The following is a 14299-nucleotide window of genomic DNA, read 5'->3' as shown; positions in this document are numbered from 1 at the left end:
TTAGGATCAGACAGAATGCATCTGAGTGCGGATTACAGAAGGTTTGAGTGAGGGTTCAGTCCGTGATGAAGAATTCCTTCCCTCTCTGAAACTTCCTTTCCACAGCTGCCTGCTTGCCTTCTCTGTGGCAGAAATGTGATTGACCCCTGCTCTCTGTAGCACGTGGGGCTGTTCTTGGCATTTCGCGGTGATAAACATCCTGGGCCACATCCACCCGAGCCGAAGGGCCATATACAGTTAGCCAGGCTGTCCTTCCGGATTTATGACCACCCCTCCCACCTTCCCACCGCAGGTAATACATAAAACTGGGAGTTTCTCAAAACTCTTGCCAACTTGAACCTTGTTATAATTTTTAAATCTTTATCAGCCTGATTAAGACTTTTTTCTGGGGGGGTTGGCGTCTGGGTGGCTCAGTCAGTTAAGTGTCCAACTCTTGGTTTCCACTTGGGTCATGATATCATGATATCACAGAGCCCCATATCGGGCTCTGTGCTGAAAGTATGGAATCTGCTTGGGATTCTCTCTCTGTCCTCTCTCTGTCTCTCAACAATAAATAAAAACTTAAAAAAAGAAAAAGATTTTGGGTGTGGGGGGAGGATCATGGCTAAGGTTCCTTAACATGCTTGGTGTGTGTGTGTGTGTGTTTGTATTTCTTTTTGGGGACTGGAGAGAATCTTTATATCCTTTGACCATTTTTTTCTCTTGAGCACTTTGCTTCAGGTTTGTGAATCACGTACATTATTTACGCATCAATTCTAAGTGTCTCTGGTTTAATTTCACTGCCATTCTTAATGTGGCTTGTTTTCCTTACCTTCAAGTTCTTTTTCTTGGCCTTTTCATTAGTGGGAGCCCATAAGGTGTGGTCAGCACACCTGGCCGGAGCTCCCCAGGCTTATCAGGGGTCAGACCTTTAAGTTTTTAAATCTCTGACAATGTCTTTCTGTTGTCTTTGCACAGAACAGTAGCTTGATTGATTCACTGGTCACTTCTGGAGGTCTCCTGGTCTGCCTCCTCCGGCCTCTGCTGCCCAGAATGTTTGTAGGGCTCTGCTTGGATATTCTAGGCTTTTTCTTAACAGGCGTCTTATCCGTTTGTCTGTATTTGAATCACTGACTGGCTGTTACAATCCAGTTCTCTCTCTGGTTGCCTTTCACTTTTCACCAGGGATATCCAGGCTCCCTTCCTCCTTCCCAGTTTATATTTGTGTGTTCATTTTCTTTTTTAATTTGGAAAGCAGTGTTGATGGAAGCATTTGGAGGTAAAGTCTCATAATAGTAAAAATGGTGAAGGGCAATGTGAAAAGCGTTCTGCTGTAGTACAGCTTCCAGCCGGCAGGCACCGAGCGAGGGTGCACGGAACGAATGGTCCTCGGAATTGGGCGCGTGGTGTGGTGAAGTTCTCTATAGGAAGAGGGCTACCTGGGGACGCCGTGGTCGAGGGAGACGCCCCAGAGGGAAAAAAGGGTGGGAGGGAGGGGCTTTCTTGTCACTAAGATTACAAAGCCCCAAAATGCATGGGAACGGTGTAATACAGAGCAACAGATTGCAGCCTTCTTCCTCTGCCTGTCTGGAGAGCCCGGCTTGGCCTGTCCCGGGCCCCACTCAGGGGACACTCCTCGGGCCTTAGCGCTGGGAGCTGCTGTGTGCCCCACCCCGGGGAGGGAACCAGGCCAAGATGTCACAACCAGGTTGCGTCTGGTGTCCTTGGGCTGGGTCCAGGCAGGTGGCAGCCAGGGACAGCTGGCAGAGGGACAGAGGGGCCACAGGCAGGCCCCACCCAGACCCCCAATTGCCGTGTGGCTGCATAAGTCCTCTGTGTGTGTTCATTTTAATGACGGCTGAATTCATTAATATAGAGACTCTTGGTGTATTGTGGTAAATAACCTCTTATTGAAGGGAAAGGTCACAGGCCTGTAGTTTTTGTTCAGAACTGACTGTACCATGTTGGGTGAGATATCTGTTAACTTTCCCCTCTTTTTGTTTTCTTTCTTATAAAAAAAAAAAAAGAACTCTAAGTACATTACGTACTGGAGCAGTAATTCTCAAACTTTCCTGGTCCCAGGACCCCTTAAAAATCATTGAGGATCCCCAAGAGCTTTTGTTCATGCGTGTTATATTGATTCACATCCATTGTATTAGAAATCAAAACAAAAATTCAAGCCACAGGGATACAGAAGTACACATTCCACTAATAAGCCTTCGGGGCAAAGATGTCACCACACATCATATGGTCTCTGGAAAACTCCATTGTGCATCCGTGAGAGTATGAGAGTGGACTACTTTGACCTTGTGTGTGGACCCTTCACACTGGCCTCAGGGAACCCCAGGGGTTCTCGGGTCACACTTTGAGAACTGCCGTGCTAAAGCATTTCTGCAATTGACTGCAGTTCTCTTATCAAAGTCGGGGAACCTGCTTGGAAATACCTTGGCTTGAAGAAAACGCTTTTCAGGACTTGTGATCTGAGCCCACATCATCTCAGGGCCCTTATTTTTTATTTTTTTATTTTTATTTTTTTCAGAGACTCGACTAACTCTGCCCTTCTCTCTCGATTGTCCTATAGATTCCCTGTAAGGAGCCCCCGCTGGTGTGCCAGACCTACTGGGGCCTGTCCACCCAACTGCCCCAGACTCCGGCAGCGGGGCCCCCGATGGCAGTGGGTACCTCCCCGTGAAACCTGCCAAGCTGGACGCCACAGCTCCGCACGACGACACTTTGGCCAACTCCGTGCCCCCTTTGGAGGTGTGCAACCATGCAGTCCTAGCCTGCAGCCCGGGCATCCCTGAGGAGCACTATGTAAGCGAGGCTGTGGAAGATGCTCCCAGCTGCAGAGGGTACCGGGATGCCTGCACCATCACCGGTAAGGGGGCCTTTCCTGCCAGGGAGGGAGGGTGGCCTCAGTCAGTGAGGACTGGGGGAGGGCGTGGCTGCAGGAGTGCGTTGGGCGAGGTGTGAGGGGCCCAGGAGGAGAAGTCTGAGTGCAAAGAGTCTGAGCTGTGGGATTTTGAGACCTGCCGTCTAGAACCAACGTGAGATGAAGACAGTGCCTCGTAGAATTGCCGTGAAGGTTCAGGATGGGAATTTTGAACCCCCAGCAGCACGCGTGGCCCGTAGCGATGCTCAGCGTAGTTTGGTGCCGCTCCCTCTCTCTGACGCTCAGTTTCTGATTCACACATAAGGACAGGCGTGATGGAAATAGCACACAGCTGGGTGCTGGGATGCAAACATGGGGAACTGCTTTCCGCACCCTTTGTATACCGCCGAGGTTTGTGCCCATATCGCTCCTTACGGATGCCTGCGTCAGTCACGTCTTCCCCGTGTCCCAGGAGCAGAGCAGCGTTAACCGTACGAGAGCTCTCGCTGGCTCCTTTTCCCCAAAGGGGTCATCGAGACCAGGGCTTGGAGCCGGTGCAGGCAAGGGCTCTGAACAGAGATGGTGTAGGATGGTGTGTGGAACAGCAGCAAGGGGCATCGTTAGAGTTAAGTCCAGATGCGTTCATATCAAAGTTTGCCCCAGTTCTCGTTCTGTCTGCAGTGTTTACTTTTCTTCCCCTGTTTGAAAGAATGCCCGATGACAGCTTAAAATGTGCAGATTTGCTTCCAGTAGCTTTTCACGGCTCTATCTCACGTTAAGCATGAAGGACCTCCCATGTGTCAGGAGTGTCCTGAGTGTAGAGGGACGCTGAGATGGCCCAGGAGCCCAGCCTGGGTGCCTAGCCCTCGTGCTGAACTCTGGCCCCGTAAGTGGCCCTCTGTCTACTCTTGCTCCAAATCCCACCCCTGCATGCCCACCTGCGGAGGGAAGGACACATTTCTGACATCTCCTTTCTGTCTACATCTGCTGTTTTCCTTTGCTCCTGGATCTCTGCTATCAGCACAGAGACATGCTGTGATCTCTCCCTTTGTAAAGATAATCCTACTTGGCTCCACTTTCCCCACAGGCGGTGCCCATAGCTGCATCTCTGCTTCTCAGCGAGCTGACTGCATTTTCTCTTCTGTTCTCACCTGGGTCCAGGCTGCGACCCCACCATTTCCTCAGCACCGATGGCCTCGTCCAGTGCAGGGGTCCGTCCTTAGCCTTCAGGATTTAACACTGCCGACCACTCCCTCCTCCTGGAAATCTGGTCTCTTGGCTTCGGTCTTGATTCTTCTGTTCTCCTGCCTTGCTGGCTGCTCCTCCCAAGCCTGGGGATGTTGGGGGGCCCGGGGCTCAGTCCTTGCTCTCCCATAAACACCTGTGCCCCAAGTGCCCTCCCCCAATCTTCAGGATTTAAAACCTGCCCTGTGCTGACCACTGTCTAGCTGCTGTCTTCAGACTCAACCTCTCCCCTGGAGGCCAGACATGATGGTCCGAGTCCACATCTCACCTCTTCACCTTCACCTCTTCACATCTGCGGGCATCTCAAACTCAAACAACCAAAAATGAACTGGTTTCCACCTCCGCCTGCTTTTCCAGTGGTCTGCCTTGGCTTTGTAAATGGTGCTTCTGGCTTTCCAGTTGCCCAGGCCAAATGCCTCGGAGGCATTTGTATTTCTTTCACACCTCAGTTTGCTGGGAAGTCTGTTGGCTCTGTCTTCCGTGTGTCCCGAACTGGACCGTCTCTGAGCAGCTCCACAGCATCTACCCTGGTCTAGGCCACCTCCATCTCACGTCTGGATTATTCCAGGGGGCTCCTAATTGGGCCTCCCGCTTCCCTGCTTGCTTTTGTGCAGTCTCTTCCCACCGAAGAGTCTTTCTACACACGTCGTATGGTTTAACCCTTCTGCTCCAAACCTCCAGCAGGCTTCTGTCTGATTGAGGCCTGTGAGGTCTAAGGGACAGGGCTTTCCTGTCCCTTTGACTCTTGTCTGTGCCCACTCCATCCCAGAGACACTGGCCTCCTTTCTAATCCTTGGACTCACCAAGAATGTGCTGCCTCAGGGCCTTTGTCCTTGCTGTTGCCCGGCACCTGGATCACCTTACGCCCCGATGGCCTCATGATTCCCTCTTCACTTTCTCCAAATGGCATTTCATTAGAGACCTTTTTGTGACCGCTTTACAGGAAGACTGGTCCCACCCCTCCCTTTTCCCTTCTCCCTTTCCTGCCTTTTCTTCTTCCCCCGACTTAGTCATGAGCTACATGGGTTTGTATTTTGAGGGCAAGGACTTTGTGCAGCCCTGAATCCCAGTGGCTGAAATAGCACCTCATGTGGCCAGAGCCCAATAAGTGGGGTCTGTTATCCCCTTTTTACAGGTAAAGAAACTAAGTCACGAGAGGTTCGGTATCCTGCCTAAGATCCCTGAGCTCTGAGGGGTGAGATTTGCATGCAGGTCGTGACCCCGAGGCAGGTGTTCTCGGCCACCCAGGCATGCAGTGCAGTGGGGTCGACGGATGAGCTGGTGCAAACTGTGTACTGTGGTGAACACAGTGATCGGCACGGGCACGTGGGAACCCGGTAATGGGGTGCCTGGCCGAGCCTTGGAGGGGAATGTTTGGGGGAGGACCCAGAGGGCTTCCCGGAGGAGGCAGCGCCCCAGCTGTGTCTGTGCAAACACGTGAACTAGCCCCTGGGCTCCCGGTGGCATCTGTGCCCGTTGAAATCCAGGCAACATCCAGCCCGTGGAAATGGTGTCGCTTTCTCTGAACGTGACGACCGAGGACGGAGAAACGCCAGAGCGCGTGCTGCTGAAGCTTCAGACCCTGCGGGGCGTGGTGGCGGAGGCTCTTGCCGGGACACGGTGGCAGGCGCCGTGGGACGGCTGAGAAGCAGAGCTCAGCGCTGTCACGTGAGCAGGAGGCTTAGTGAACAGGAGGGAAACGCCGGCCCCGTTCCACGTTCGAGGTGCTGGCTGATGCACAACACACACGCTCAGGCTGACGTCTTTCTAGATGCTCACTGTGAGGAGGACACACAGTGGGAAAACCCTCGGGGAGACCTGGAGTGTCCCCAAGAATGCATCCGTGGCTCCCAGGGCTCTTCCACGTGTGGCCCTGGGAGCCTGCGAAATGTACTCCGCCCCCGGCTGCCGAGACGAACAGCAGACTTTTTGTTCCTCTCTAATTTTTGGGCAAAGCCAGCCACCGGCCACGAAGCTCTGCTCCCCTGCGCCGCCCCCGCCCCTCGACTTAGGGATATCACATTTTTGGGCGCGTCATTTTGTCTTGGGGGCGGTTCGACACGATGAGCCGATAGGGTGGCTGGGCTGCCTGGGGTTACGTAACCCATTGTACTTCCAGAACTGCTCACGGTCTTAGGATTTGCCCCAACAAGCAGACTGAGAAAACTGCTGAGGAGGGCGCAGGAGGGTGGCTGTGCCGAGGTCCTGCCCGAGCCGGGTGCTCATGGAGGATCCGTCTTCTCTCTGAGTTGCCTTTGGGGTCGATTCCTGCACATGGCGTTGGTATGTCAGTTCAGGCAGCCCGTCAGGGCCCAGCCTCTGCCAGCACTCTCCCAGGGCAAGCTCACCCGGACAGACTCATGCGGTAAGTTGTCTGCTGGGCTTGTCTGCTCTTTGTTTCCTTTGTGGTGTGGCCGGAGAGGAGAGAAGACCGCAGGAGAAGTAGTTTCTCTCCTGCTCTGTTCTGCTTGGCAGGTCGTCCTTGGGTGTGTGGTGGGGAAATCGCAATATTGAATCATGGAAGGGCAGCGCTGAGGGTCCTTAGAGGCTGTTCCTCCCTCGTCCCCTCATCCCGGCTCAAGGGAGGCAGTGACACGGGGCCATGAGGGCCAGGTCGGAGCTGGGACCAGGCCTCCCAGACCCCCACCACCTTCCCCCTTGTGGTTCTTTGCAGCAGCCGAACAGGAAGGGTCTCCGAGGCCCTCCTGGCCTCTCCAGCTCTTCCATTTTCTTAATCCTGTGTCTTGATCCTGGTTTCTCAGAGCCTCCACTGGCATCTGGCTCAGCAAGGACTTTTTTGAAAGGTGAAGAACAGAGTTAGTGTCTCCTTTTCTCCTTCTCTCTTTTCTGCCTTTAGTTTTTTTTTTTTTTTTTTTTTTTTTTTTTCCTTCCTTGACTAAACGTGTTTGGCTCTGTATCTCTGATCCACACCCCGGTGATGGAGAGCTTGCGAATCATTGCTGCTGTGGCTCGTCTCCCCTGCTGTGGGGGTGGTCCGAGTGCGATAGTCGGTGAGTGTCCAGTCTGCGTGCTTATTACAAGAGCTGTCTGGGCCCAAACCCAGTCAACTCCTGAGAGGCAAGCCCCTCTTGTCCTGTTCAAATCGGCTCAGGTCTCAGGACGTGTAGGAGTTTGGATGAGAGATTGTGGGGTGCTGTGAGTGTGTGTGTGGGGGGGGGGGCGCTGTGTAAAACGTCTTTACGCATGTTCAGTAATTCTGTTCAACTAACAGCTATTCAAGGCCAGCTTTTTGCTGGGGTCCATCGTGACAACCGGCTCTGTCTTAGAGCGCTGGAGGTGGGAAGAGGTGTAAGTGACCCGTGACGGCCCCCGCGAGAATTGCTCTGGCTCTGCTTATGGAGCAGCCCTGCCTAGGTGTCCCTCCCCATCACAGGGCCATGCTTTAGGATTTGTTCCTTTTCTGTCACTGGTCTAAGCCATCAAACTCAGTGGTTTATCCTCTGAAAACATACATGCCCAAATAAAATAGGATGGACATCTTTTATCAATGAAGTTTAAGGTCTTGCTAATCAATTCCTATCTAGTATAAGATTCTTCATGTCTTTTCCATGGAAAATGTATAACCTGAATGGTACTTACTTGGCTGAATGAAGCAGAAAAGATTGGACAGTGAAATATCCCTTCTTGCATAGGGTGAGAAAAATGTGAGATAGAATCTAGAGAATTATACATTTTCTCTAAACTCAGAAGTTGGAACTGTTCTTTTCTCCTTCTTAGTGGAATGTGGTCTGTTTAACGGTTGGTTTTTGCACATGGAATTCAGGACGAGGGCCTCTTACGCTGATATTCTAGAGCTAACGTTTAATTTTTAGCAAAACACGAAAACATTCACATCTGTCTTTTAAACATGCTATAAATTATTTTGCAGCGATCTTGCTTCCCCTCAGTCTCTCATCATTAGGTGAGTGGGTAGAATATTTGTCACACAGGGTGTTTGACATATACTGTAAAATGTAGGTAAACTGATCAGTGGGATTCTTAGCGGGAAGCTGTAGTTTCAGGTGCTTGATATGCTTTACCTTCCTAATTGCTTTCTCTTATGAATTTGAAACAAGTTTTTAATGTATCCAATGTATTCCTGGTAGTCTTTGCCCACCTTAAACCATTTTAAGAAGCTGGCAAATAGTTTAAGTTATATTAAAACAATTAGGGGTGCCTGGGTGGCTCAGTTGGTTGAGCTTCTGACTTCGGCTCAGGTCATGATCTCACGGTTCATGGGTTCAAGCCCCGCGTTGGGCCCTGTGCTGACAGCTCAGAGCCTGGAGCCTGTTTCGGATTCTGTGTCTCCCTCTCTCTTTGCTCCTCCCCCACTCATGCTCTGTCTCTCTCTGTCTCTCAAAGATGAATAAACGTTAAAAAAAGCAAACTTTAAAACAATTAAAGAGTGATCTTCTTATTTATCAGGCGTGCTTTGCAAGGGCTTCAGAATATCCATCCCAGTGCAAATAGCATTCCTAATGGTTTCCCCTTAGATGCTAAGTTTTCGTAATGGATTTACATTAATTTGACTTCCGGGTATCAGAGTGAGGATCTCTTCATACACGCTTTGTGAAGGTGTCCTCTCTTCGATGTGACCAGACCAGGGTTCAGAGGTGTTTGCTGGCTAAGGGTCCAGGTGTCAGCCTCTGGCCTCAGCCTCCTGTTTCCCGCTGTGGCCGAGGTCCTCTGTGAGGGCTCTCCAGGGATTTGGGGAGAGAGGGTTCAGGGTATGTTGCTGCCAGGAGCAGGCCTTGCGGCTAGATTCGGATGTTCCCCCGTCTGCACTGTTTAGTGGTGACCCTGGGACTCATGGCCCCGAGAGACTTGTCTGATCTCTGATCGCTTATCTGGTGTGACCACTGACAGATTTGAGCCCTTCAAACTGAAACTGCCATGAGCTGGAACTTTATAGCTGTAATTAGACCCGGAAGAGATCAAATGTCGTAAATCTTATATTAGTCAGTGCTCTGCAGAGAAACAGAACCAACAGGATATACATCCATAAAGAGGTTTATTATGAGAAATTGACTCACACAATTATGGGCTGATAAGTCCCAAGATCTGCAGTCAGCAAGCTGGAGACCCAGGAGAATGGTGTGGTTCCAGGCCAAAGACCAGCAGCTTGCAACCTAGAAAGAGAGCGTGTTGCAGTTTGAGTCCAAGGACAGGGAAAAAGTTGATGTCAGCTCGAAGGCAGTCGGGCGGGAAGAATTTTCTTACTCCAGGGAGATCTCTTAGTTCTATTCAGGCCTTCACCAGGTTGGACCAGGCCCACCCACACTAAGGAGGGCAGTCTGCTTTACTCAGTCTATTGATTTAAGTTTTTATCTCATCCAAAAATACCCTCATGGAAACACCTGGCATAACGTTTGGCAAAATACGTGGGCACCTGTGGCTCAGTCAGGTTGACAGGTAGCCATCACAAATGCTAACAAAGGCTGACACTTACCGAGTAGTTGCTCTGTGCCTGGCAAGGCTTCAGGCACTGCTGCGGAAGCTCATTTTGTCCTCAGCACAGCCCTGCCAGGGGGAGGAGGGTACTGTTATCACCCCTACCTTTAAGGAGGTGCAGAATGGACTGGCTTGCCCTCTTCTGGAAAATAGCAGTCCTTGGGGTTCAGACCCAGCAGTGTTGTTTGCTGACCCTATTTAAGTTAACTTCCTTCATTGTGAAATTAAAAAAAAAAATTTCGTTTAACCAGGGTTTTACATTATAAATCCCATATATGCAAGTGGTAAAGCTTGGATTGTACCAAAGCTTATCAACGTAGAATAACATTCTATCATCTATATAGTTAAACCACTCTAAGAAAAAATCATACCAAGAATTGTTCTCTAAATTCTTTTTTTAAAAAACACAAATGGGGGCGCCTGGGTGGCTCAGTTGGTTAAGCGTCCGACTTCGGCTCAAGTCACGATCTCACGGTCCGTGGGTTCGAGCCCCGCGTCGGGCTCTGGGCTGATGGCTCAGAGCCTGGAGCCTGCTTCCAATTCTGTGTCTCACTCTGACCCTCTCCCGTTCATGCTCTGTCTCTCTCTGTCTCAAAAATAAATAAACATTAAAAAAAAATTAAAAAAAAAAAAAAACACAAATGGGGAAATTATTCTTCAAAACAAAACACAAAAGGCCCATACCGTAAACTCTGCTCTGCATTTTTAAAAAGTTGACACCATTTCTTATGATGGTTTCATTACAGTACCTATATAATATTGCCTTTTTCTTTAAAAAAATTTTTTTTCAACGTTTTTTTATTTATTTTTGGGACAGAGAGAGACAGAGCATGAACGGGGGAGCGGCAGAGAGAGAGGGAGACACAGAATCGGAAACAGGCTCCAGGCTCCGAGCCATCAGCCCAGAGCCTGACGCGCGGGGCTCGAACTCATGGACCGCGAGATCGTGACCTGGCTGAAGTCGGACGCTTAACCGACTGCGCCACCCAGGCGCCCCAACCTTTTTCTTTAAAATAGCTACAAAGTCTCCTGTTATCTGGAATTATCCCGATGCATTTTTTTTAAGTTTATTTATTTGAGAGAGATACAGAGCGAGCAGGGGAGGGGCAGAGAGAGAGGGAGAGAGAAAAAATCCCAAGCAGGCTCCACTCTGTCAGTGTAGGGCCCGATGTGAGGCCAGAACTCACGAACAGTGATCATGACCTGAGCCGAAACCAAGAGTCGGATGCTTAACCGACTGAGCCACTCAGGCGCCCTCCTTATTCATTTTTTTAATCCAGCATTTCTCAGATGTAATGTTCCTTTTTTAACAGAAACTTTTTAATTCCTTCTTTATTAATTGGAAATTAGTAGATCACGAATCCTTGTCAACACAATAAAAACAACAACAACAACAACAGTATAGTGCCTGGCTGTAACGTAAACGAGAAGCTAAAGCAAACCGATGAACGAGTAGGCTCCATAGCTCAGGGGTGAAAGCACTGGTCTTGTAAAACAAACTGACATGACCTGGAGTTTGGCCGTGACCGCGTGCACGTGGCCTCATTAGGGGCAGTCAGGTCCTGCCCCTTGTGGGTGGAATGGCCGAGGGGCGCCTGGGTGGCTCGGTCAAACATCCAAGTCTTGACTTCAGTGAGGTCACGATCTCACGTTTTGTGGAATCGAGCCCGGGGTTGGGTTCCGTGCTGACAGTGCAGAGCCTGCTTGGGATTCTCTCTCTCTCCCTCTTTCTCTGCTCCTCCCCTGCTTCTGTTGGACGTCTGCTCTCTCTCTTAAAATAAATGAACAAAAAGAAAAAAGCCGTGAAGGTTGTGGCTGCTGAGGCAGCTGACCATATGCTGGTCACGTAAGGTCCAAACAAGAGACAGTGTTTGGAGCAGATGCCTCTTGGTGGAAGCTTTCGGTTATTTCCAGTGTTTGTGTTTTCATGGTGCTCCAAGGAACATTCTTGCATGTGTATCCTTTGGGTCACTTAACCAGGATGTCTGTAAGCTAACAGGGCGTGCGTTTATGATTTGATGTCGATCATAGCACTGCCCTCCACAGAGCCTGCTCCCGCTCAGTGCCTACCGTGGGTGTGCTGGAGAGGCAGCTTTCTGGCAACTCTGGGCAGTGTCAGCCCTCTTCATCTTGGCTAATCAGGTAGTCACGAAAAAGCGCACTTCGTTTTATTTTGTATCTTTTTCACGGTGGATAGTCTTACGCCGTTTTTGTGTTGTATTTTATTTTCTGCAAACAGCCTATCTTTTTGCCTGGCTCATTTTTCTAATGGGTTGTTGACCTTTAAGAGGTATAATTGAGTTTCTGTTATGTGTTCAGAGGGTAAGGCAGTGTGCCAGCTTGAGATTCTTTTGTATTTCAGAAGAGGAAAATTGTCTTAAATTAGAGAGAGAGAGAGCTTGCCAGAGAGTGTGCGTGTGAGTGGGTGAGGGGCAGAGGGAAAGAGAGAGAGAATCCCAAGCAGGATCTGTGCTCAGCACCGAGCTGGACCACCAGACTTGATCCCATGACCCTGAGCCAAAATCAAGAGTTGGATGTAAACTGACTGAGCCACCCAGGCACCCCCAAAAGAGGAAAACATGTCTTAAAAGAAATTTTTTTTTTAATGTTTATTTATTTTTGAGAGAGACAGACAGAATGCGAGTGGGTTAGGGGCAGAGAGAGAGGGAGACACAGAATCCGAAGCAGGCTCCAAGCTCTGAGCTGTCAGCACAGAGCCCGACACGAGGCTTGAACTCACGAGCTGTGAGATCTTGACCTGAGCTGGTTGGACGCTCAACCGACTGAGCCACCCAGGTGCCCCAAAAGGAAAAAATGTCTTAAGAATAGTTACATGAATTACTATTTAACTACTATTACTATATAACTATTTGATATTAATAGGAGAAGTAGAGGGTGATAAAAAGATTGTGTAAAGGGGATTTCTGAAGTGGAATTTCCAAGGTTTCTATGGAAAAGCAGTATTTTTTTTTTTTAATTTTTTTTTCAACGTTTTTTATTGGTTTTTGGGACAGAGAGAGACAGAGCATGAACGGGGAGGGGCAGAGAGAGAGGGAGACACAGAATCGGAAACAGGCTCCGAGCCATCAGCCCAGAGCCCGACGCGGGGCTCGAACTCACGGACCGCGAGATCGTGACCTGGCCGAAGTCGGACGCTTAACCGACTGCGCCACCCAGGCGCCCCTGGAAAAGCAGTATTTAAGCAGAAGTCTGAAGAGATACATAGGAATTAGTGGGGTGGGGCTGGGGAAAGAGCATTCCAAGCAGTGAAGACAGCACGAACAAAGGCCCTGTGGTGGGAAGATGATTGGTAGTAATAGCTACCATTGATAGAGCACTTACTATGTATTAGACGTTATTCTAAGTATCTTTTACATCTCCCTGCATTGAATTGTCATGTATTATTTGTGTAGCATACTTCCCCCAAACCTTGCTCATTTAAAACAGCAAACATTTCTAGTCTCACCTACTTCTGCGGGTCGGGAATTTAGGAGTAGCTTAGCTGAGTGGTTCTGGCTCAGGGTCTCTAGTGATGTAGCTGAAGGCCACAGGGGATATCGATTGAGCACCTATGTGATGAATGCACTTGTGAGGAGAATTTCTGGGGTGAGGACTTCAGTTTGGACAGACATTGCCAGAGAGGTTGTATTTTTGTATTGTTTGAAGTGGGGGTGTCTGGGCCCACACCCCCTGCACCCTGGCTATTAGCAAACACCTTGCGCTTTGCCAACTGAAGTGTGAAAACAAGAGCGCATATGGCCTCGATTTATATTCCTCTCAGCATGTAGCGGTTGAGCATCTTTTGGTATTTCCTAGCAGAATTTTTATTTTTATTTTTATATTCTGGGATTTGAGATAAATTCTTCTTAACAGTTCCTGTTTTTAGCTCATGGAGTAGTAACTCCCATGATTTGAAATAAGAGAATTGTTTTTTATTTTCTTTTATTATTATTATTTTTTTAATGTTTATTTTTGAGAGAGACAGCGTGTGAGCAGGAGAGGGGCAGAGAGAGAGGGGGACACAGAATCCCAAGCAGGCTCCAGGCTCTGAGCTGTCGGCACAGAGCCCGACGCGGGGCCCGAACTCACGAACCACGAGATCATGACTTGAGCCGAAGTCGGACGGTCCACCGACTGAGCCACCCAAGCACCCAGAGAATTGTCATTTTGTACTTTCCTTTCTTTGCCAACGGAGAGAAGGTCTCGGGGTGCCTGCCTCACTGGGTCACCGTGAGGGCTAAACGAGTTACTACATGCAGAGTACTGAGCAAGTTGTTGGTACATAGTAAACATTCAATTAGTCTGTTTCTTTGTTGTTGCTGTTTCTTGCCTGTCTATCATCTGTCATCTGTCTGTCTGTCTCACTGTCGACATTGTCTTTTTATCTATTTCTGTTTGGCCTGGAGGAGAGCCCAGGCTGCCTGAGGTGGGTTGGTAGGTGGAGGGTAAAGGCATAATTGTTTTACATGTTGCCCTTCAGCCTCCCCTTTGTTTGCAGACCCCCTCCCATCTTCTTTGTTTCTTGCTGTACCCCGGCCCCCTCTGCCCTATCTTGGGCCCCAGGCGTATTCTGGCTGGGATTTGGCTCCATTCCTGGGGAAGGCCTTGCAGTGTGGCCTCAGGGGAGGGCAGGTCTTGGAGGCTTCTGGAGTGTTGGGGAGGCAGAATTTATTTCTCTACCTGACGGGAATGATGGATTTACTGGGGGGGCGGGGGGCAGGGGGAGCAAGTGACATATTTTTGTAAAATACT

General features: G+C 49.6%; 2 protein-coding genes across 2 annotated transcripts in view; both read left to right on the top strand.

The window, feature by feature from the left end:
- The window catches only part of LOC122229364 (translation initiation factor IF-2-like), a 73456-nt gene extending 70785 nt beyond the window's left edge, over positions 1-2671 (top strand). Inside the window, exon 3 of the mRNA XM_042954387.1 lies at positions 2561-2671. Coding sequence (XP_042810321.1) covers positions 2561-2671 — 111 coding nt within the window. The remainder of the gene's footprint in view (positions 1-2560) is intronic.
- Positions 2574-14299, top strand: part of TRAK1 (trafficking kinesin protein 1) — a 124600-nt gene continuing 112874 nt past the window's right edge. The window contains exon 1 of the mRNA XM_042955090.1: positions 2574-2857. The gene's annotated coding sequence lies outside the window, so the exon portion shown is untranslated. The remainder of the gene's footprint in view (positions 2858-14299) is intronic.

Source organism: Panthera leo, chromosome C2 (assembly GCF_018350215.1).
Source record: "Panthera leo isolate Ple1 chromosome C2, P.leo_Ple1_pat1.1, whole genome shotgun sequence".
Taxonomy (NCBI): Eukaryota; Metazoa; Chordata; class Mammalia; order Carnivora; family Felidae; genus Panthera; species Panthera leo.
Note: the sequence above shows the minus strand (reverse complement) of the source record. Positions and strands in the feature narration are given on the sequence as shown.